Below are 24054 nucleotides of genomic sequence, written 5' to 3' on the forward strand. Positions count from 1 at the left end.
CATTTAAAACCACTTGCTATTACTTGCATTAAGCTGCGTTTTCTTAATCCAGAAACACGACTGATGTACTGTGAACAAGGTACGGTAATATTTAAGATGGTAAGAAGGTAAAATTCTAGAGTTTATTCCCCAATATAAAAACTTATTTCCATCTCGCAAGTTCTTTCATGAGTGCTGACCTCCACATCTCACCACATTCATTTGACTCTACAAAGAATGTAAACAAAGAAAACCGATTAAACAGAAACTGACACAGTTTATTTACAGACTATGTATGTTTATATATATCGTAAATGTGTGTGTGTGTGTATATTTATATATATTTAAATATTTATATAGGATAATACCTATTATAGCTACAACATTTTACTGCTCCTAGAGTTGTTAGAGTGTTTTCTTCAACTATATTTTGTCTATAAAAATCCTCTGACAGTGGGTAAGTAAATTGTGACAAACTTTCTATAATTTTATAATTTTGAATTCTATGTGGCCTCTCAACAGGACCATCTTACAGCGTACATGAGTCCCAGAAGACAGGTCTAATAGTTTGCTAAATGTTGAGGGCACAAAACAACAACATGATTTCCATCATTTGAAAACTGAAGCCTTCACTTTCTACAAGTTATTCAGGCCCGCTGTCATTTTTAACTAGCATAAAAATAGTGTGAAGTGAAAAAAATAAGTGAAAGCATTAATGATGACTGATAAACCACTGTAAAAAAATAGCGGATAAACCTGTTCTGTGTACCATAAAGCATTTCAGACATTCAGCAGAAATATATTTGAACCAAACATACCCTGGCGCTCATCCAGGTTTGATATTGCCTCCATGCAAATAAAACACACTCCATTTCACACTCATAAGTGGTTTAGGCGTTTCAGATTTTGCCATTACACATATGGCCAACACTGAGAGTAAAGTGCTCTGAAAATTGTAAAATATTATAGAGAGAAAAAGAATTGCGAAGCATCCTTCTTTGGGATTTTTAAAAATAATAAAGGTTTTCTCAAGTGCCTTTGCTACATATAACTTTTGATACAAACCAACCGTCCAATCTGTGCCCTGCACAGACGCTTCACGAAACAAACCTCTGCAAATATCAGAGGACCTCATGTGGCAAAACGTTAAACTTTCAGAATACGAAGAAGACAGGACAATATAAATACATCTACGATTAAAAATAAGGTGCTGGAGTGATTATACATTTCATATTCAGTTATAACATATGCTAACAGGATTTGGTTACTGCGATACATCTGGATTTGGTTATGGCAGGGGGGACATATTTATGCTACATTTTAATTGGCTAAAGAGCTGTTCCGAAACTTCGCAATGCTCACATCCCACAGCGCCCTCTGCTGTGGGTTCAATACGCATTTGTATTTTGTAATGCAGCTAATGGGAATCTCAACGGACAAAGCATGAACGACTATAGCAGAGAGCATGTGAAGAAATGCAGTGCTAACTGCTAATCCTGTAGCTCACAAAAAAATGCTTCGAACATCAACAAAAATAATGAGAACATTTGTTTTCTTTCTGTAATACGAGAAGCTTATTTGCACAGTATATAAAATATCTCTATGAGAATAAGATAAGTGAAAATTTGCACAGTTTAAAAAGAATATTCAGTGTCGCACACTGTTCAAACACCTGCCGGAAGTCTTAGACCTCGCTCAGCATGTTTGTAAACCCATATGAGAGTGATTCACATCAGATGTGAATCAAAAAGCTCACGGGGAGCTACTGCAAGCTTTGGGTTTCAGACAATAAACAATCAAAGGAACCTTAAAAAACTAGTTGTTACCGGAGTTAACCCTTTCAGTGGAAAACAGGGTCGGGGGAGAGGGAAGACCTACGATAGAGTGAACGAAGGGAAGCGAGAGCGACTTGACCTGGTGGAGACTGGATGCCTCTCCAGGAGGGGTCATGGGGTGACCGGGTAACTGATTGGCTGGTGTGTCCATATCAGTTGACGTGGGGTCCAGTCCCAGAAGGTTGGTGGTATCAGATACCATGGGGTTGCTGACCTGGAAGCACTTCTCCTTGTGGGCTTTGAGCATGTTGGAGAAACGGAAACGCTGTCCGCAGACGTCACAGGGGTACGGCTTCTCGCCAGTGTGAGTGCGGCGGTGCCTTTTCATATTGGGCCGGCTCGTGAAGCTCTTTCCACAGACCTCACAGATATATGGTTTCTCTCCTGGAAAGGATAATAAGAATAAAGAATTAGTGTGCATTTATATATACAGTATATATATATATATATAAATATATATAAAAATGTACTAATATTAAATATCAATAATAATTTCTAATCAAGATTTGTGTTGACTGTGTTTATGACAGGTGCTAAAGTGGTGGTTCCTACCAGTGTGGGTCTTCATGTGTTCATCAAAGTACTGCTTCATGTTGAAGTCTTTCCCACACCACTGGCACATGAACTGCTTGTGTCCGATATGGATGCTCATATGTGACCTCAGCTGGTATTTGTACTGGAATCTTTCACTGCAGTTCTACAACATGAGTAGCGGCATCAGATACAGTAGATTATAATTTACATCTATGTTCCTCTGCTTATAGTTATTTTTAAGACATATATCACAAACACATATTTCAACCAAAACATTACATTCAAAAACGTTTGTCACTTATTGGGGTTCCCTGGATACATTAACGTTATGGTCTGTTCTATTTGCAGCACGTTTCTGTATTATGTTGTGAGTATTTGGAGCACACATGTGTTGTAAAACTGATGAAGATGTTTTCTTAATTTGCGGGTGTTTTTTCTATTTGCATGTGTTTTCTTCAGTTGCAGCATGTTGAGCTCTCTCGGCCACCGTGCATAAGAGACTTCTTTCAAAAACATTTAAAAACAAAGTTACACTTGAGTGTAAACTTAAGGGAAAATGACTTTTTCTGTGAAAAAGACAAAAATGAAATACCTGCATCTCTCTGGCCTACAACTGATAATCCACATAAGTGAACTCACCTCACACTTGAAGGGCTTTTCTCCAGAGTGCTGGAGAGAGTGCACTTTAAGAGACATGCTGCGTTTGAAGGACTTTCCACACGTCTCACAAGTGAACGGCATGTCCTTAGTGTGAGCTGCAATGAACAACCAAAATTCAAGAAATGCTTTCTTGTTTTGCTTTCATAGTAACAGTTCAATCATGACAAATCTAGGAATAGTTTTAGCATGTTATTGAATAGGTCAATGTTAATGTATTTGCAGCCTAGATCTGCTTCACTGCTGCTGCAGAGCAAGTATGGACTACAAGTATGTTACTGCTAATAGATACACAGACACACTGCTGTGAGCATGTAAGATATGCTGCTGCTGCTGCTGCATAAATAGACATACATAAATCCCATAGCAGATCTAGGCATGTGGAGCTGGGGGAGGTGGAGGGTTTCAGAAGATATCTGATAGCGCGCTGCAGGAATAGCTTAAAGGAAAAATGAACCAGAGCGATCTCATTGGCTGCAGGATCAGCAGAAGCCAATCAGCCTGCGCCCTGTAGAGTTTCATGACTGAACTAGATATTTAACTTATAAAAAAAGGAATTAAAGCTTAATTTCATCTTAAACACATCTCAGTGTTAGTTTTTGAGGTTAGAGTGAGATTGTGGCATGGTTTTGTCTATAATAAGACTGCATTATTACTGCATTTACTCAGTTGTCAGTGTTAGATGAGCAAGTGTAACTTGTTACCCTGTGTACAATTGAGTGGATTCTGGTAGAAGGAAGTTCTTCTAGATAAGATATTTCCTCTCTGCTGTCAGGGCAGATTAAACAATACAGCCTCTGTCCTCGGCTCAGTCTGTTCTGGATGGTAAAGCAAGGTCACAGCGGCTCTTTCCCCTGCTCAAAACAGAGCTGGGTATTTCACTATTGTGTTGGACCAAGCTCTGGGAAGATCAAGCTTCAGAAGATGAAAGTACCGTACAGTATGAAGGCCAGGGTGGGCTGTATTACCTCTGCCTGAAGGTTAATTTACACCACAATATGTCTTTGTGCATTAGACAGGGCTGCTGTATTAAGCAGCATCTTGACTGCCACCTAGCTGTGGCAGGTGGTATTGTTTGATGTTAAAATGAGGATAAAGTATCAAGATGTGGCCTGGTGCCTGTCAAAGGTCTTGAATTGAGAGACAGTTTGAGGTTGAATCCTTTAGAAGAGTTTTGTGAACTAGATAACTGATTCAAAAAGAGTGACTCAACACAGTGATTCATTCACAAATCGTACATAACTACATCTTTCAGGACAGTCAAGTCACCTTCATTTATATAGCGCTTTTAACAATATGAATTGTTTCAAAGCAGCTTTGAAACAGCTACACTGAAAAAAAAACAACGTTTGTATAATTGACAAATACTGTACAACACTGAATTAAAAGTAAAATGACTAAACTTCTAAAGCATTTATTACTCTTAGGGGCTGTTTACACGACACCGTTTTCAACTAAAAACGTAAAACTTTTTATGCGTTTAGGCCATTCGTTTACACGACAACGGCGTTTTGCGGGCCTGAAAACGCAAACTTTTGAAAAGTGCACGTTTTTGAAAACGGTCTCTGTTTAAACAACAAAAACGCGAATCTTTGAAGACAGTGACATCATGCACATGCATAAGTGTTCAGTCTATAGTGTTTCATCGCCATCTAATGTCGTGGCAGCAGAATACAACGTTTTTAGTCGTTTTCGCGGATCCGTGTGAATGGGGATCGTTTTGACAATGGTGTCAAACTTGTCCGTTTTAAGCATATCGTTGTCATGTAAACGTACCCTTAATATTAATTAAAACATTTACTAACACATTATTAAAATCAAAAGTTTTATCAGTTATTATTATTTGATCAACCTGAACTAACATGAACTAAATGTAAATAGTTTATTAATTACGGTGAACAAAGATTAAATATAGCTGCAAGCAGTGATGACGGGCCCAAACCCTGGTGGCTTTAGGGCAACTGTGCACGACGGGCAATATTAATTTAAACCAGGTAAATGTAAAAGGACCATATCAAAGTCAAAGATTTAAAAATATTGTAACAAATGCGTTGTTTAGTGTTAGTTAATGCATTAATGGGACTAATAGAACCTTATTGTAAACTGTTACCCCATACTCCAATTTAAAATCTTTGTTTTATTTAAAAATTTTACAATGTAAAGGTGCATGTCAAGATTTTCAGTGAATAATTACTTAAATTTCAATCTGTTCCTTAGACAAAGTAAGCATAGCTTCAGTCCTTAATCACTTTGATGACATTGAAAAAGAGTGTCCAGGATATTCTTTAAAAAATCACTTTTTGTGATTTTAGGAGAAATAAAAATTCATATGGGTTTGGAACAACATGAAAGTGACTAAATAATGACAGATTGACCCAGTAATTGACCCAGTACTCACCAACCATGTGTTTCCGGACATGTGCCATGGTGTAGAATTTCTTTTCACAGATTTCACAAGAGAACTTTTTCTCGGCATATCCATGGACAATCTTGTTGTGTTCGTGTAAAGACCACAGCTTTTTAAAGGCTTTTCCACAAGTCACGCACTACAAAAGATCAGAAGATCCAAATGAACAGCATTAGACTAAACAGCTTTTCCTTAGGGGTCGATGGAAAACACAACAGGATTTTACTATTCTGAGAGAGAACCAAGAACTGCACAAGCTAAATAAAGATTGAATATTGCAAAGGGCACCTCTAACTTAAATTAATTTATACCAAATTAAACACAACAGCACAATTTCCTATTAATTACACTGAATTCCCCGTAAGTGCTTAATATAGCAGAGACAAATGAGTGCTGGATGTTTTAGACCCAGTTTGAGTTTGAGGCGGAAATGGCCTGGCAGACCTGCTTTAATGGCAGAAAACAGCTGTTCTCCGCACCCTAATACAGTCTGTGCCTATATATCATCCCAACCCTCTGTTTTATCATTCTGCTCTGCATTATGCACTCATAGCAGAGTACAGAAGAGAATGCACATAATCCACCTTTAAACATGATAAAATGTGTTATAAGAAGCTGACAGGTCGATACTATTTTTGGTGGATAGAAACTAGGTGTACACTGATAAACTAACAAATTGATCATTATTTTCATGTTCAACCAATAAATAAATGGTTGATTTTAAAATTCTACACTATTTTTTTCTAAATTAAATTAAATAATCAGTAATAACTCAACAATTGGCATCGCAGCATTATAATTTACAGAACAAAAGATTAATATTCATTTTGATTATTGCTAAAAATTGAATAGTGTTATTAAAAAGTGTTTTAAATTATTAACTTGAAGTGAGCATTAGATGATGGTGATCTACATCTAAAAATACATTTAGGAAATAAGCATGGATAGTATAATATAATATAATATACATGTACTACCATTGAAAAGTTTTGATCAGTAAGTTTTTTTGTCTCTTATACTCATCAAGGCTGAATTTATTTGATAAAAATATGGTAAAAACAGCAATATTGTGAAATATTATTACAATTAAAAATAACTTTTTTCTATTGTAATATATTTTCAAATGTAAAATGTGATGGCAAAGTTTAATTTTCAGCAACTCGTTACTCGAGTCTTCAAGGGATATTTCACCCAAAATGTAAATGAACACAAAAGAAGATCTTTTAAAGAATGTTGGCAACCAGATAGTTGACGGCACCCATTAACTTCCATAGTTGGAAAATAAATACTATGGAAGTCAATAACTACAGTCAACTGTCTGGTTACTGACATTCTTTAAAATATCTTCTTTTGTGTTCAACAGAAGGAAGAAACTCATATAGGTTTGGAACAACATGAGAGCGAGTAAATCATGACAGAATTTTCATTTTTGGGTAAAATATCCCTTTCAGTCTCACATGATCCTTCATTCTAATATGCTGATTTGCTGCTCAATAAACATTTCTTATTATTATCGATGTTGAAAGCAATTGCTGCTTAATATTTTTAGTATATACTTTGTTAGGATTCCTTGAATAAAAAGTTGGATCCTGTCTCAATGAAAGTCTTCATTTAAAAAACAAACTTTTGAATGGTAGTGTATATCGGCATTAAAATACATAATCAAATTGGTTAATTTAATTACGATTCATGAGTGTCCCAGTTCTGTGGGAACAGATTTCGTGTTGATCTATTAGGCAGATTTCACACAAGCATTTGGTGCAATTGCTTGTGTGAAATCGGCCTTATAGATCGACCTTGTTAACGTGTGCATGCAGACAGGTGTGTGTACCTGTATGTTTTTCTCACAGTTTGTCTGATGGTGTAGCAGCAACTCGCTCTCCAGTAAAAAGCGTTTGCCGCATTTATTGCAGATCTGCATGCGGTTGTGTGTGACGTTCATGTGCTTCTCCAAGTACCAGCGGTTGTTAAAAATACGAGGACACTTCTTGCAGGAAAAGTGCTGCTTCTCTTCGAGCTTCACCTTCTGCCCCAGACTCTCCTGCTCTTTTCTCCTCTTCCTCCCCTCCCCTAGTGTGGAGTCGATTAGTGTCTGTCTCATGGCGGCATCTGTGCCAGTTAGTATTCGTGTGGCACGGCGTCTTCCCATGCTGGTGTGTCCTGTTTCTGGAATGTTGAGGTTGTTCTCTTCCTCATCCTCATCTTCCTCATCATCACTGCAATTTTCCATCTCTTCCTTTCCTTGTTCATATTCTTCTTTGTCCTCGTCAGGATCTTCGTTATCAGACTGTTCCTTCCCCTCCTCCGCATCGGGAAGACTAGTGCGACGGTGAACGAGGAGGGATGAGGTACTTGAGGTGATGCCCTTTCCGTCTGACCCTTTAGAAACATTCAATGTCTGGTTATTGAGATTGACCTCCACAATAATCTGCTCTCTGTTAAAAGAGACAGAACCATCCTGGGCTCCCGCTTCATTGAAACAGGCCCCTCCCTCCATTTTGCACAAGCCCCGCCCTCCTCCACTAGCCACTCCCCCTCTGCTGTCATCATTTTTGTAGAAGTGTTTGGCCTGAGGGCTGGAGTGGATGCTAGATGAATGTGTCTGGGTAATTTCCCTACTGACCCCACTATCCTCTACAAGCAATGAGAAAGTACCGTTTCCTTGCTGTGTGTACATCTTCTCAATCTCCTTCATCTTGTACATCTGATTGGACGAGGCATTGTCCTGCCCGTCTGTGTCAGCCATCTCATTGGAGCCAAGTAGTTTGTGGCAGGAATCACTCATCTGCAGCACAATGGCCACTTGTAGCACTCCAAAGATGGAGATATAGATGAAGTTGAGGATCTGGATGCTCAGCACCTCAAAGGCCAGGTTTATGTGGTGCAGAGGTTGACTCTGGGGGAGGAGGGTCTGGAAGTTGGGTCTATGTTCATCCAGCACGCACTTGTGGGCGGAAAATGTACAGCGGGACACCAGTACAAGGTCCACGTCGCACTGGGGAGGCTGGTAGAGATGCCGTTCGTTCAACCTGTCCATTAAACAAGTAAAGTGCAGCCCTGCATCCTCCAGCAGAAAGAACTCAGCAGAGGGGAAGTCAGCAGTCCACTGTGAGATAAGACAGGAGAACATGTATTTTAATCTTACAGTTCCTTTAAAATTATTTACAAATAATAAGATCATAAACAGCACCATTATATCCACTTGGAAAACAGAACAAGAATAAACATTTTAAATCTAGATTTGCATTTCTAGAGCAAAGTACCAATGCAGTAAATGCAACAAGCAAATATTGCATATAGTAATAATATGACTTAGAATAATTATTTTAATGGGGTTTTATTTGGCCATTAAATTTTTTAAACACGGTATCACTTTCACTATTTCACTTTCACTATTAGATTCACAATGCTTCCTTGTCTCAAACCTTGCAAGTATTAGAGTGTTAAGATGAGATGTATTAATAGTGGCTGTGATTTAACGATTTAGTGTCTTAACACAACAGTCTGAATTATAGCATTTGATTCAATTATTAAATTGTGCCACCATTACAAAACTGTTAATGTCAGTATTATTTTATTATTATTTATATACTTTTATAGTAGGCTATTTATTTATATATTAAATAAAAAAATTTTTTTCATCTTTTCAGTTTTCATTTAAAAATTTAAGATTTAGTAGTTTTGTTATGTGCTTTTGTCAATTTAAGTAGTTTTTGTTTTTTTATATTTTTATTTCAATTCATTTTTATTTCAGTTAGTTGCCAAGGCAAAGTTTCTAATTTTCATTTAATTTTTCATCAAATATTTACATTTTATTTAAGCTTTTATTTTATTTTATTACCAAAAACATTTTTTAATAGTTTTAGTTAACAATAACAGTAAACATTATAAAACTTTAAAGGTTTACATAATTAAATGATCTATTAAAAATATAGGGAAATATTGCTGTTTATTACTATGTCTGGTTATATTGGTGCATGTAAGTGAAAATGATCAAATGCAGTTCGTTGTGTTATTTATTAAAAAACTAATTTTTTTGAAAATCATGCTTGGTTATTGTTAACTAGATTGTTTTCTGTACTTTATTATTGAATTCATTTTGTTTGTACTTGGTATCTACTTGTCAAAAAAAAAAAAGGTTTCCTCTGACTGAATTAAGACATTTAAGAGCAAGATATTGGTGTGAATATAGTCTAAAAAGTGAAAATATATATTTTAGGTATAATGTCAATAACTATTATTAAAGTAACACTGTATAAAGGTTGACCAAAAACATCAGGTCAGGACATGTAAAAATACATTTTTGCACAGAACTGATTTCATTCACAGCGGGCTTGAAAACATTATCAAACAAAGTCCATCTGAGAGTGAGAAAGGCAGGATCTACTGGAGCTTGCAGCTATGCCCTCCCCTTCTGCTCCCAAGGTTGGTTTATTTTAGATCAGGAAGGACAAGGTTTCGATCCGGACAGCATCTCTTTAAAAACTCCACAGAGGGAAAAGAAAGGGACAAAGGGAGAGGCAGCAAGCAAAAAGAGAAAAGGGCAAACCAACTGAGTGGAGAGAATTAGAAGTATGTAAAAAGCACATTGATATTCAGAGATGTGCACTAACCATTAGCTAGAGTTATCATTATGCACAAGACAAAACTCTGGCCAGTAAACAATTAAAGAGAGCAGGGAGAGTAAATATCAAACTCTCCAAACAATTATACAGATTGGTTACGCTGACTTTTATGTTACTAACAACAAGTGGAATTAAGAGTGTTACTTTTTATCTCCGTAAACAGGATTAGTTTCTTTTCAGGAGGCCATTAAGTCCAATCAATCTTGTTAAATGTCACCCACAAATACACCCAATTGACAGCATAAACTCTTATTTAAAATACAACAATATTTATCCTCATATGTGCTCACTGTGACCAAACTATTACACGTAACCTAATGTCTAAAATCATTCTGGAAACAGCTGGCTGCACCAAACTGACGTATTAGCCTGGTCTAGTGCAACAGTCGGGTTCAGGAAGTAAAAACGTTATTTTTCTTGACAGGGAAATTTATTTTTAACGATAACTTATAAACCTTTAAAGACATGCTTACTGTGAGCTACGAGGTATTTGTTTTGGTTGAAGCCATTAGTCTGCATAATTTCAGCTTAGTTTTAAAAGAATCGTGTTTAACAGCAGAATTTGTGGTGAAAAACTACATTATGGTTCTGTAGAAAATCCCACCAATCAGAGTCAAAACAAGCAAAAAAAGATATTTCACAATATATACAGTATATATGTATATCAACTTTTTTAAATTATTAGTTTTATATTTCTCCATCGTTGTTCGCAATGCTATACAGCATTGTATACAGTTTTGTACTTTTGTATTTTTGTTACATTTTTAACTTTTTTTCTTAAAATCGAAGTTTGTAATGTTGTGATTCACCTCATAGCTGGTTGGCTTAGTTCATGGCTTACAATGCTTTAACAAATACTTTTTTGAAATCCATATGGGAGAAATTAATGGAATCAACGCCGCTGAAAATGTGGGCTGGTACTGTTGCACTTTATTGTGGAAGTTGTGGAACAACACATTTTATAGAACAAGTGGAAATATGATGTGATTCGATAACGAGGAAGATATGACTGACTGACTAAAAAGTTCAAATGTAATTCCAATTGCACTATTCTTTTCTCTGGAATATTTTGTGAATCTTTGTGTATTTAAGGTGGATGATCACTGGGATGGAGTAATACACTACAAGTAGCTAAACAGAAAACACAAGTCAAGAAACCTAGTTCAGAAGCATTCATGCTGTTCATTTGGATAAATAAAATTCTTTAGCGCCACCAGGAATAATTGAAATAGATAAGGGTTTGTTATTCCAAAACAATACCAAGTCAGCTGTATCAAATTCAAAACTGGCAACATGAAACATCTCTGAAAGACATTAAATTAGTCTGAGCCATTGCACAGTGGTTAGTGAGTGTTCACATAGTGCATATCTTCCCCTCTCTCTCTCTCTCTCTCTCCTCAAGAATTTCCTGTCACTCTCTACTACATCTGGAATAAAAAGAGTCAAAAACCACAATTATAAACTGACGTGAACATATATAAATGACAAAATATTCTCTTTCAGTATAGTTTTAGAGCAATTTATGCAAAATTATACTGGAAGTTTAAAAATGTTGTATATGTCAACATTAAATCATGTTCACTGACTTAAACAAGAGTGCAAACAAATATCTTAGATGTAGGAATTATTTTTATATTTTTGTGGAAACCATGAGACATTCTTTAATTAAAAGAACGTTCAAAAGAACTTTCTAGCACTAGTTTATTAGCATTTATGCTAAAATAATGCTAGAACTTTCTAACATTATTTTATTAGCATTCAAATAAATGCTAATAAATTAGCATTTATTTGAATCATTACCCTTTTGTATAACATTATAAATGTCTTTATCATCCCTTTTGATAAATAGTATGCGTCCTTGCTGAATAAAAGTATTAAAAAAATCTTAATGACCTTAATCTTTAAACGGTAGTGTACATTAAATGCTACAAGTGAATTTAGGCGTCACAAGATTATAATGTATAGTATGAAAAATTGTCATTAATTTTGAGATTTGCTCAACATTTAACCTTGTTAATGCACTATAATTAGTGTTTTTAAAGATTATATCGATATCGACTGATACCTATACATATGGATACAGTCATATAAAGTGTGTGACCGACCTCTCATCACACACAAGTCTGAATTTTGGGTCGGCTACTATGTCACTCATCCGACACCGTAGTTTGCCAGCTCACTAATACTCCTGCAACAAGACCTTGACCAAACCTGATTAAACAGACCTGTCATTAACAGCAACATGGGTTGTGTAACGCTTTTCAATGCGGTTCATAAAGCTGAGCTCATTGCAGAGCAGAAACCTGTGCTGCCTTAACGCAGTAAGAGTCAGGGCTGCTGGCCAGGCCCGCTGGTATGCAGTTGGCTGAGGACGATCACCACAGTGCCAGCTAGCAGAGAGCAGAGCGGTGGGGGAACGAGATCAACCCTCAGTTGACTTTCACTTCTGCAGTCTTTTCCTGCACTGTTTACCACAACTCCCAAATAAAGGCTACCTTTTCTGCTGATATGTCTTTATATAGATTTTAAATGCCCCTTTACTTTCAAAAATGGTTAGATGGAGAGCAAGAAAGAAAATTATATTCTGAAAAATAAATGTATCACATGTTCTACAAAAAATATTCAACCTTCTTGAGCACCAGAATCAGCATTTTATTTTTTGAAGGATCATGTGACACTGAAGACTGGAGCAATGACGCTGAAAATTCAGCTTTGCCATCACAGGAATACTGTAAATACCCAAACTTTTGAACAGTACTGTATATATTGCTTAATTTAATAATCTATTGGATTGAATTTCTTTACAAATAAAAGGTACTCATTTAATTTGGTTAATTATTTAATAGAACCAAAAAAGTTCATTCTCGTGTTACGCAGCATGTTTGAGCTTCAGAAAGAACCAATGAGGGTTTTTTTCTCAAACGTCAAGCGGGTTCGGTAGAGCTTCTGTTTATGTTTGCTGATCAATGTTTTAATGTGAATAAAAGCCTAAATTCTGTTCATCATATAAAGCAATCGTGTCTCTTCAGAAAATTTTGACTAAACCACTCAATACATATGGATTAGTTTTACAATCTCTTTATGAACTCTTTGAAACGTCAAAGTGTCAGTTGCATAGCTGCCAATGGAGGGACAGATTTTCCCAGATTTCATCAAAAAGATCTTCATTTGTGTTCTGAAGATGAACGAAAGGCTTATGGGTTTGGAAAACCATGAGGGTGAGTAATTAATAATAGAATTTTCATTTTTGGGTGAACTAACCCTTTAAATTATATTGCGTCATTAAATTATTTTTATTTTTTCTATATGAAAACAACAAAACCAAAAGAACATTACAACAGTTGATTTTATATAAAATTTCACACTGTTTTCTCTGAACCAAATCTGTCAATTATAAATGATGCAGCAGAATCTCTAGCAGTTGACAAATTATGTCCATCATGCACCAAACCACCAATTAATTAGTAGCACAATGGCAGCATTTAAGGGAAATCTTCAAATAAAAGTCATTCCAAACCTGTATGAATTTCTTTCTTCTGCTGAACACAAAAGATATTTTGAAGAATGTTGATAAACAAACAGTTGACGGTTGCCATTGACTTCCATAGTATTTTTTTTTCTCCATACTATGAAAGTCAATGGGGCCCATCAACTGTTTGCTTATCAACATTCTTCAAAATATCTTCTTTTGTGCTCAGCAGAAGAAAGAAATTCATACATGATAGGAACAACTTGAGGCTGAGTAAATGATGACAGAATTTTCATTTTTGGGTGAACTATCCCTTTAAACGGACTGAGAGTGATGAGTAGATCATCTGTCATGGAGCACTGTAACAATGCAGCCACTGTGAAGACCACTGACCAACCTCTCAACAACTTTTCATGAATTGCTCACAGTTTCAGAAACCGTATAGGAAGTCATTCCGCAAAACAAACTCAACAAACCACAGCGACAAGCCACAGGAATTTTATAAAACTGTGAACGACATAAAAAACAACTCGTTTTATCTTTATTTTAGGAAAGCATAAAAGTGAAAACACACAGTAATATCAATATTTTAATGCAAGTTGCAAGTTGCAAGTAATGCCTACAAATAAAAAAAGTAATTTTTGACCAAAATAGCATTTCTGTGTTGGAAAAGACTGGTAACTTGACCCAGGCTAATCCAGCTACATTTTCTTTCTGCTGTTACACCACAGACCTCAGAGCACAAGGAGGGGGAGGCTCTGGCTGTCAGGCAGAAGACGGAACGATGGAAATGCAAACTCAGCAATCCTTTCTCCCCTTCAGCATTGTCCTAACAAGAGCTCAGGGTTGGGAGGTGTGAGTGACACCCTCAAGAACAAGAGTGGGCATCATGCCAGCCTGAATCTCCCTCAGACTGGCCAGAGACACAGCTAGGATGGAGCTTCAGCACGGTTGTTCAACACTGATCTAAGCAGACACTCACTAAAACCTGAGTCGGCATAAAACTACAACAGACTTTATGGAAAATAAACTGAGAGTGATTGAGAGAGGCAATTGGAAAGGGTTGTGAATATGGGATCCTATCTGAACTAGGAAGAATTTTGGTTTATTATCTGGAATGAGAGTTTACACGTACTGGAAAAAGCCATCAGTCACCAACCAGACTGACTTAACACAATAGAAAATAACTGATTGGTTTACTCAGCCTCACCCGTACGGAAAACAAAACAAAAACAGCACTATAAAAGTGCTTGATATGATTTAGATATGATCTAAGCCTCCTGAAGTCATACCACAGTTTTGTGTGAGGAGCAGACCAATATTTAAGTCGTTGTTCACTAAAAATCTTTCGCCCAGTTCTCAAGTTTCATTCATTCTTCTGCATATTCAAAATTATTCAAAAGTTATAATACACTAATGTTGATGTGCCAAATTTGAATATATGCAAACATGAATGAGATTAGTGCTACTTTTGGACACATTATTCTTATGTTTTATGGAAAAGTGCAGCGTGAACATTTTTCAAAACATCTCCTTTTGTGACACCACAATGATAAATGATTGTGACAGATATATAGCCATTTTAATTTTTAGGTATTACTGTAACCCTCTTTAGCAAGTGTAGTGCATCCACGACACAGAATAGTGACTCTTCTGACCTTCGACTAAACTTCGAGACTGCTGCCCACTCTGTATTAATGGAAAACAAGCATTATCATGGGAATCTAATCAGGCCGCTATTAAAGAGACGAGAGATTAATCGCTGTCCTCCTGCCCTCTGGATTCCTCCACTTCCTGTGCTGCCAGCCTGAAGGGAAGTTTCACAGTGCTGTAAAGTGCAGAGGCGCTTCTGTCTGGCCCTGTTTCCTTATCAATCACACACAGATGCCAAGTAACGACTCTGCATCTGGAGTCTCTCTGCCCAAGATAATATGAACAATTAGAAATGACCTGCATTTCAACAGAAGAGTATCTTTAATTTCACTAAGATGATTGCTCACTAAAAAAAAACACAGCCATCATGTTTTCAGGCCATTTCAAGTTTGATTTTGACATGACATAAAATGGTGATTTCTAAGTGGCTGAGCTGTTTACTTACTTTTTAATTATCCTTCCCATTAACATCATCATTTTGTTCATTCAGATTGATTCGCGAACTCGGAACGCACACGAAAACGAGCCGGGATTTATTGCGTGAATATATCATAGCCAATCAAATCCAATCATACCACGATGGAGGCACTGCCACCTCTCACGTGACTTTCCCCCATTCATTCTCAATTACTCCCCACTAAACACACCTCATGCTTTAGAGTCTCTGTTAAAAATCAATGGGGCTCAGGGGAGGCGGATTCCCGCTGTAACTTTACCTGCTGGTGTCGCTATAAGAGAGTGTTACTTTAGAAAAATTTGTGATTTATACGCGTTTTAATGTCCCATTGTGTAATATTTGCATTGTTTTATTTGTTGTAATATGGGTTATTTTCTCATCTAATTTTTGAGGAGGCACCGCCTCCCTTGCCCCCTTGGAGGAAACACCCCTGATATATCAGGTATATATATTATTGTAATGCTACTGTAAAGCTAATGTAAAGCTGTTGTTATAGTGCTTTTTAGATCATTGTTTTATGAGTGACAAAGTGTGATTTTTGGGTGACAACCTTTGCTAGTGTTATGGAGATGAGTTGATTTGAGACATGCATCAATTGTTTTAGTAGTTAGTAGTTTTAAACACTTAGTAGTTTTAGCGCATTTTTGAAGTGAAATTAAGTACCAAGCTGAAAGTTGGTTAGGAGAATTGTGTGAAGAGTTTTGAAAAGGTAACTTAAGAATTGAGAAATGGGTCCAAGGAACAACAACAACAACAATAAAAGACAGATGGATGGATGGATGGATGGATGGATGGATGGATGGATGGATGGATGGATGGATGGATGGATGGATGGATGGATGGATGGATGGATGGATGGATAGATAGATAGATAGATAGATAGATAGATAGATAAATAGATAGATAGATAGATAGATACACTTTGGTCTCTCACTTTTCTTTTGAATCAATCTGTTAGTGTATATTTCCCTGAGGACAAAGAAACCATACGTATTTGTGAGAAGGAAAGAGTCTCAGTGGGCCAGACGTAGAAGATTCAGCTTTCCACTCCGGAGCAGATTTTGTACTTCTGAAGCCGCAGTGTACTGATCGCCCTCTGAGACGAGCCACTTTCCAAGGTGATGGATCTGTCCTCAGACAGAGGACCGAGAAATGAGACAGGGAAATAGATGCCCAGGGTGTCTGTGTATGCGTGTGGTATTGCTCGATGCCTACACCCTCCCCGATCCAATCAGGACGCACGTTCAGTCCTGACCTTGAGCTAGACAGACAAACACTTATAGCCCTCGCAGAGACACACAAATGACTTACAGCCACTGTGTGTGTGTGTGTGCGTGCGCTGTAAATTAGCAAGACATGTTTCGGTTATGAGCAGGTAAAAGTGAGCAATAAATTCTGTGTTGAGTATAGTAACATGAGATGAGGAAACAGATGGAAGCACACTTCCATTTACTGTTCAAATGTTTAGGGTCAGTGAGATGTTATTACATGTTAATAAGAAAATGAATGACAAAAACCTAAAACCGGTGCCATCTCACCTTCATTGTCTGTATTAAGGTAAAAATTCATCATAAAATTAAAATATTGTCATAATTTACTCATTCATCTGTATTATTTGCTTTTGCCTCTGAAACACACAAGCAAGGATGTCCGAGCTGCTCTTTTCCATAAAGACAGTAATAGAGGTTTGGAATGACATGAGGTTGAGTAAATGATGACATAATGTTCATTTTAGATTGAACTAACTAAGCTCTCTTAGATACAGATACATGCATTAGAGTCTTCTCACCCAGTTGATAATTACACACTGTCAGAGAGCTGCCACAAACCACAGCATCACTTTCACTGAGCAAACCTCCTGAACTGTAACACCTGCTATTACACATGCCAGTTCACTGAACAGGGCTGTTTGCTGCTCCTCGGATCAACTGTCTGACTAGTGCTGAATAATGTGAGCTTTTGGCACAGGCAGAACACCTCCACGAGAGAAACATATAATTCACATCTGTTTGCATCTATCACGTTTGTTTTAGGGTTTCCTCCGGAGTTCACAAATTTCAGACATTTCATATTGAAGCGTGAAAATGTATTTAAAAAAAGCAAAAAAGAAGCTTAATTGTAAAATAGGCATAATTGCTATTTGTCTAGGCATGAGTTGTTACTCAATTACATATTTTTTTTAATCAAATGTATTTGTTGTTTTATCGGACAGATACAGTTCTGTTCAAAAGTTTGTGGTCAATAAGATTTTTTTATGTTTTTCAAAAAAGTTTAAAATGTCATATTTTGAAATATTATTATAATTAAAAATTTAATAATTAATTCATGAAATAATTCATTTCAGTGATAGCAAAGCTGAATTGCTCCATTCCTTCAGAAATCATTCTAATATGCTGATTTGCCACTCAAGAAAAAACAGTGATGCATTTTTTTCAGGATTCTTTGATTAATATAAAGCTCAAAAGCTCATTTACTTGACATATACATTTTTTGTAACAATGTAAAAGTAAAATTCAATGCATTCTTGCTAAATAGAAGTATTAATTTTTCAACGGTAGTGTACAGTATAGTCAGAGAAACTAATAGCCACAGAAAATGTGATTTTAAAGTACTAAACTTACAGCAAGTAACATTTAAATCAGTGAATTAATTAATTTTACTTAATACAATTAAGTAATTATTTAGGTAATTATTTAAAATAAATAAAACAGGCTATAGCGGAAAAAAAACCTGAATATATAAAGTTCACTTTAACAAAAATTATACAAAAACCTAATAATAAAAATAATGCCTAATAAAATGATGGGATAAAAACTAAAAAAAGAAGAAAAAAAGAACAAAAACTAAACTGAAAGTTGACCAAAATGCAAAACGCTAAATAAAAATAGTGAAAATTTAGTGGAAAACTAACTCTTGCACAAATTAATGATATAAAGATAAATATTTCCCTTAGGTTAGAAATTGTTGAAAGAGGTTGTCATCCATTCCATCCCTTCATCTAATTACCAAGTTCAATCAGAATATATGATTAGGATGGCGCTCCCCTGTCAGTTGTTTTCAGGTTCAGCTAATTAACAGCATAACAGATTGGAAGCCAATGAAAGCTCTTTTCTGAGGAGGAAAGAAACCCAGACACACTCACCTTTCCAATGGTTTTAGCAGAGCAAGGGAGGACAGCAGGTGTTTACCGCAGAGTTTCTGTATGTCCAGCAAATTCTGCTCAGGGAAGTCCTCGTCGGCATCGGCTGCGAGATAAAATGTAAAAAATCAATCACTTTATCTGGAAATTGATAGACTACACTGGGACTATGTTAGTTTAAACGAAAGTCATTATGGCAAAAATAAGGCATTAAGTATCTCTCATAACCTTTGGATACTTGAATCGTCGTACAACATTTGTTTGATTACAAAAGCTCATGGGAATGTCTACGACTCATTGCGCTTTTCCTGTGCCGGCTGAGACAGATATATTTAGAAGACTTCCCATTTCCATCTATATGTTAATGCAACCAAGAGCAAAAGAATCACAGTTTGAAATATTATGTGCCAAGCGGGGCATGAAATTGAGCCAGACAAACAAACAAAGGATTTTACCTCTCGTGCGTCTGCTGCGTTTAATAATAAAAGATGCACTTGACAAGGTGAGAGAAATCAGGTTCTCGTAAAAAGACACAGTATATCCACCGTAAGAACCATTTGGCGACACAAACAAAGCTGTGTCACTGTGACGGTTTCAACAGAAAATTGAAAATTTATTTTTGCAATCAACTTTGCAAAATACTATAATCTCAGAAGCCTAATCTTTATTGCAAATAGAAACACTAGAACAATAGAAGCATTTTCCCATGGCTCTGACACGAATTGATATACAGATGCTGAGGTCAGGCAACAGACTGGGCCATCTGACCAATCAGAGCAGAGTGTGAGTACTGTGAGAAAAGAGGTGATGCTGCAATGTATATAATGAGAAAGTGTTTTTACATGTAAACCTATTAAAAGAGACTTCCAAAACAAAATAAGGACCTTTTAAAAATAGCATAATGGGGCACTTTAAACGTATCGGATGCAGGAAGTAAATAATAAAAGCTGCATGTGATCTCCAGAGCAAGGACTACCAGAAGAACTGAGTCAGGATTCCTGGCCAAGAGAAGAGCCTGTGGAGCTGGCATGTCTCTGCCACAGATCTGCTAACTCTGCTCAGAGGCCAACTCTTCTCCATGTACAGACTCTGACCTAAGTGTGCAGCAATGTGAGGAAACAACACCGACACTGGTGTGGGAAGTGTCTTCTCTTTCCCATGACCAAAAAGAAGGAAATCATTAAAGCTACACTGTGTCATTTTTTAAGTTGATTCTTAGCAAAAAACACTTTGTTCTTTCAAAAATATATGTGCTCATTAATGTGTAATTACTTGTACCAACTAATCAAGTATTTTCGTAAGCGTAGAATCTGCCATTTAGAATACATACGAGCGAGTCGCTCGAATGGCGGCAGCCATGTTGCGCCTCCATCTTGAAAATACATTAGCCAAAGAGGGACATACCTGGAAATTCAAGCTTCGCCTTTCGCGTTTTTACACTCAGTGGCACCGTGACGAATGCGAGGGGGAGATTACTCGCGACTGCCGGCGGATTTGAAATAATACGGCCACCGTAGGAGTTAAAACGCCCTCGGAATGGGAGGGGCTAGAAAGTAATATTCAGTTGGTAGTCATAAACAATTTCACCGCTAAATGGGAGAAAATCCTACACAGTGTAACTTTAAGATTCAGCGAATAGATCCTTCAAATTATGCATAGATACACATGCATCTTATTTACATAGTAGTATGTCAATATTTGTTGTACTGCCTTTAATTTATGCTGATTTTATAATATTGCAAAAAATTTGGGATTAGTAAGAGTTTCTTTTTTTAAAGAAATTCATCTTTTTTCAGCGAGGTCGCATTTAATTGATCAAAAAGGACAGTAAAGGCATTTATAATGTTACAAAAGATTTGAACTTTCTATTCATCAAAGAACCCTGTAACAAAATGTATCACCATTTCCGCAAAAAATATTAAGCGGCACAACTGTTGTCAACATTGATAATAATCAGAAATGTTTCTTGAACAGAAAAATCAGCATATTAAGAATGATTTCTGAAGGTAACGATGCTGAAAATTCAGCTTTGACATCACATGAATAAATTGAGTTTTAAAATATATTCAAAGAGAAAATAGTTATTTTAAACTGTTATTACTTTACAATATTGCTGTTTTACTGTATTTCTTTTACCATATCCTTACTTTAAAAAATGTACTGTTTTCAACATCGATAATAATAAGAACAGTTCTGCTGGAGTTGAATGCTGGGAGGCATTGGAGGAGCACTTGTCACATGGATTTAAGTGTCCCCAACAACAGAGCACTGAGAGACAACGAAGCCTCAAAGTCAAGGGTGGGCAGGAATGTCCTGAATAGATGGTTACATAAAAACCCTCAGCATGATGCTTTTTTCCAGGCTGCAGCACTAAAGGACAAGACTGCAGAGTTTAGCAAGAGTTGTTCTGTTTCAGCTCTTTCTAAAGTACAAACTTTCATAGCGATTTCAAGAGGAACAGTTAACAAAGGGGCGATTCATGTAGGTTCATGTTAGGAAGTCATCAGTGCATTCGATGCATTTCTTCATTTGTCTGATGCTTTTATCCGAAACGTCTTATAAGTATGAGTGTTCCTTATTAATCAATCCCATGATGACCTTGCAGCTTTTAGCACCAATGCTTAACCAGTCACCAAGTGCAGCTCCTTTTCCGTTATTCGAGTTTTAGAAATTAAACTGTTTAATGGCATCATCAAGTGATATTCTGGTGATTGTCTAAAATTGATTGTATCCTCATAACCGAATGCATTAATGGGGGCGTAATGGAGTCCTTTGGGTTCTGACTCATTTCACATTCCAGCCATCATCAGACAATGCATATTTAAACACTGCACTGTATATGCACTGTATGAATAATAATAAAAAAGATAACTTCACTTTTTAAGGGTCATGTGAAAAAAGTCAAGAGAGCAACTGGAGGTCAAAAAGACAGGGTCATGGTAATAAAGTAGTGACCTGACCCAGATCCTGTATTAACCCAGCTTCCAGATGTGAAGGGGCCTCACTGTACTTTAATGCATGCTTTTATTTTTTAATGACGGCTCCTAAAATCAGCTCTGCTGTCATCCTGCAACCTCTCTGATTCTCTCCCTCGGTTTGCTATGAATATAAAATATTAATATACTAAAACAATAAGAGTGCCGATAATGAAAATAACTGGTTGTAAGAACTTTTCCAGTTCTCTTCCCATTTTATTCTTATGGGTATGATTAACTTCTCTGCTACTAAAAACAGACCTTTTTAATAATTTGTGATTGGTGAATAATGATTTTTTTTATTTGTTTTATAAAGGTACACACACATAAAGAGCAACTTCTAGACAATGAAATAATATTTATTATATTCCATTTTTTTAACACCCCCTCCCCCACACACACTTTTCCAGTTGTGAAAATCACAATTTAATTTGTAAATTATTTGATACTTCTAGGTTTTCTATGCCCATGTGAACCCTTTAAAATATTTTGGTTGTTGCTATTGTTTGTTTGTTTTGGTAGAAATGTAAGTATTTTAATTATATTACAATTTAGATATTTGTTTAACTTTTATAACTAATATGTAGAACTAAGTATTGTTTTGTTTCTACTTTGATAAAAAAGTAATCATTAGACTACAACATTACTAACAATAATCGTGACAATTAATACTGACTGATGTAATTTATGAAATTATAACTATTATGCTATATAAATAGTCTCAAGCTTATTTGTTTTGGGCAAATTCTAATTGTATTTCGAAGTAGTAACATTTGGAAAATGATTAATCTAATAACAAATTAATTTAAAGTATTAAAGTTCCTAAGCTCCTGTATTTCTAAACTCTATGGATAAAAGATCCACAAATTTAAGGTCATGTCTAAGTTAACAGTGTTGTGACATGCATTCTGTCTCTTCCTGCACAACAAAGTCTATCATTTCAAAAGTATATTTTGAATAAAACTGTTTCGCTTTTAATTTTTGATGCATCAATGTCCACAAAATGCACCAGTCACGACGTGATTCCTGTCCACGCTGATACGAGAGAATTTAACTATTTAAATGCAACAATGTAGCTATTGTGGCCATTGCATTCTTGTTATCCTTCCAATTTCTGTTACTGTCGGCGTTCCGTACAAGTTGCAAACTTCATTGCGCGGTCAAATGTATTGGCAACATCACGTTATTTAACACATTCAAAAAGTCAGACACATCCCAGGACAAACTATTGCAAGTTTCATCGGCCTAGCTAAGTCTTTCAAAATTACTAAAGATAAAATATGGATACAAAATGTCGTTGTCTACTGTACCATTTTGATCCGAGGTCTCTAGCATCGAAGGAGTCCGCGAAAACCTCCATTTGCCCAGGACTTCCGCTCGCCATGTAACAGTACGTTGGATTTTCACATTTCTTCAGTTATCCTTCCCTTCACTGTTTTTTTTCTTCTTCTTTTTTTTCCGCCGTGCTAGCAGCATTCAGACAGACAAAAATGCAGAGGCTGCTTTTGCAGTAGGAATTGGTGATTGGAGCTCGGGGATCATATGGGCTTTTGTCAGAAGTTTTAAAGGGCCATTGCACTAGATTTTTTTTTTCTTCCTTTTTTCCTTTTTTATCTTACAGCTAAAAAAATGACTGATCATGACGAACTGTCCTTATGGTGAGATGGAGCATTGTCACCCAGGTGCTCATGACCTTGTACATCACCTTGCCTTGTGCACAACATGCTGAATCCTGAAATCCATATTCTTTGTCCAAATATGCACACTTATCTACTAAATAGTGAATATGTCTGAATATGCAGTTGTTGTTTTTTTTATGAAACAATAGGCAAACAATATCCAGATGACATACTGCACCTTCCGACATTATGAGCAACCAGTAGACTGAGGCTACAGGAGCTAAGGAATGGTCGGGTTTTAAAAGTAAAAAAAGAAAAAAAGAAAAAGTGGAGAACTGTGATTTGAGCAGCTTCTTTTAATGTGCAAGATTTGTCTTTAAGTACCAAGATTTGTTGTTGCCCTTTATGGTTAAACAGTTCTTTAACAGTATGAGTAGTATGCCTAGAAATACAGTATATGTGCACTACACACCTAAATAACAATTTATCAACAGTCAATAAATGAATTCTTAATCAGAGAATTCAGTTCATACTCTGAAAGTACATGAATTTGGATGCAGTAATCTGGGATCTCTCACCTATTTGACACACTTGTTTTAAATTAATCAAACCCACTGTAGTGCAGGACTAAATCAAAAGGCAAATATACTTGTAGAGCCACTGTAGGTCAATATTAACAAACAAGCCTGAAACGGACTTAAAATA

General features: G+C 36.3%; 1 protein-coding gene across 1 annotated transcript; it reads right to left on the reverse strand.

Moving 5' to 3' along the window:
• Positions 1-1646: 1646 nt before the first annotated feature.
• On the reverse strand, positions 1647-23257 carry zbtb47b (zinc finger and BTB domain containing 47b). The gene is made up of 7 exons (XM_084102372.1): positions 23041-23257; positions 18759-18861; positions 7244-8518; positions 5404-5551; positions 2988-3103; positions 2367-2511; positions 1647-2198 (listed from the first exon to the last, which is right to left on the reverse strand). Exons 3-7 carry the CDS (start codon positions 8447-8449, stop codon positions 1795-1797), a joined length of 2019 nt encoding a protein of 672 aa, XP_083958498.1. The 5' UTR covers positions 8450-8518; positions 18759-18861; positions 23041-23257; the 3' UTR covers positions 1647-1794.
• Positions 23258-24054: the final 797 nt, after the last annotated feature.

This window comes from Abramis brama (genome assembly GCF_963993115.1).
Source record: "Abramis brama genome assembly, chromosome: 24".
In the NCBI taxonomy this organism is placed as follows: domain Eukaryota; kingdom Metazoa; phylum Chordata; class Actinopteri; order Cypriniformes; family Leuciscidae; genus Abramis; species Abramis brama.

What these genes read in the sequence shown, in the direction of transcription:
- zbtb47b (XM_084102372.1), bottom strand. Translation starts at nt 8,449, where the DNA reads ATGGACAGGTTGAACGAACGGCATCTCTACCAGCCTCCCCAGTGCGAC. An exon ending in ACTGTGAGAAAAACATACAG is followed by an intron (nt 5,552 to 7,243) that starts GTACACACACCT and finishes GATCTTTTGTAG; the next exon opens with TGCGTGACTTGTGGAAAAGC. An exon ending in TGTCCGGAAACACATGGTTG is followed by an intron (nt 3,104 to 5,403) that starts GTGAGTACTGGG and finishes TGTTCATTGCAG; the next exon opens with CTCACACTAAGGACATGCCG.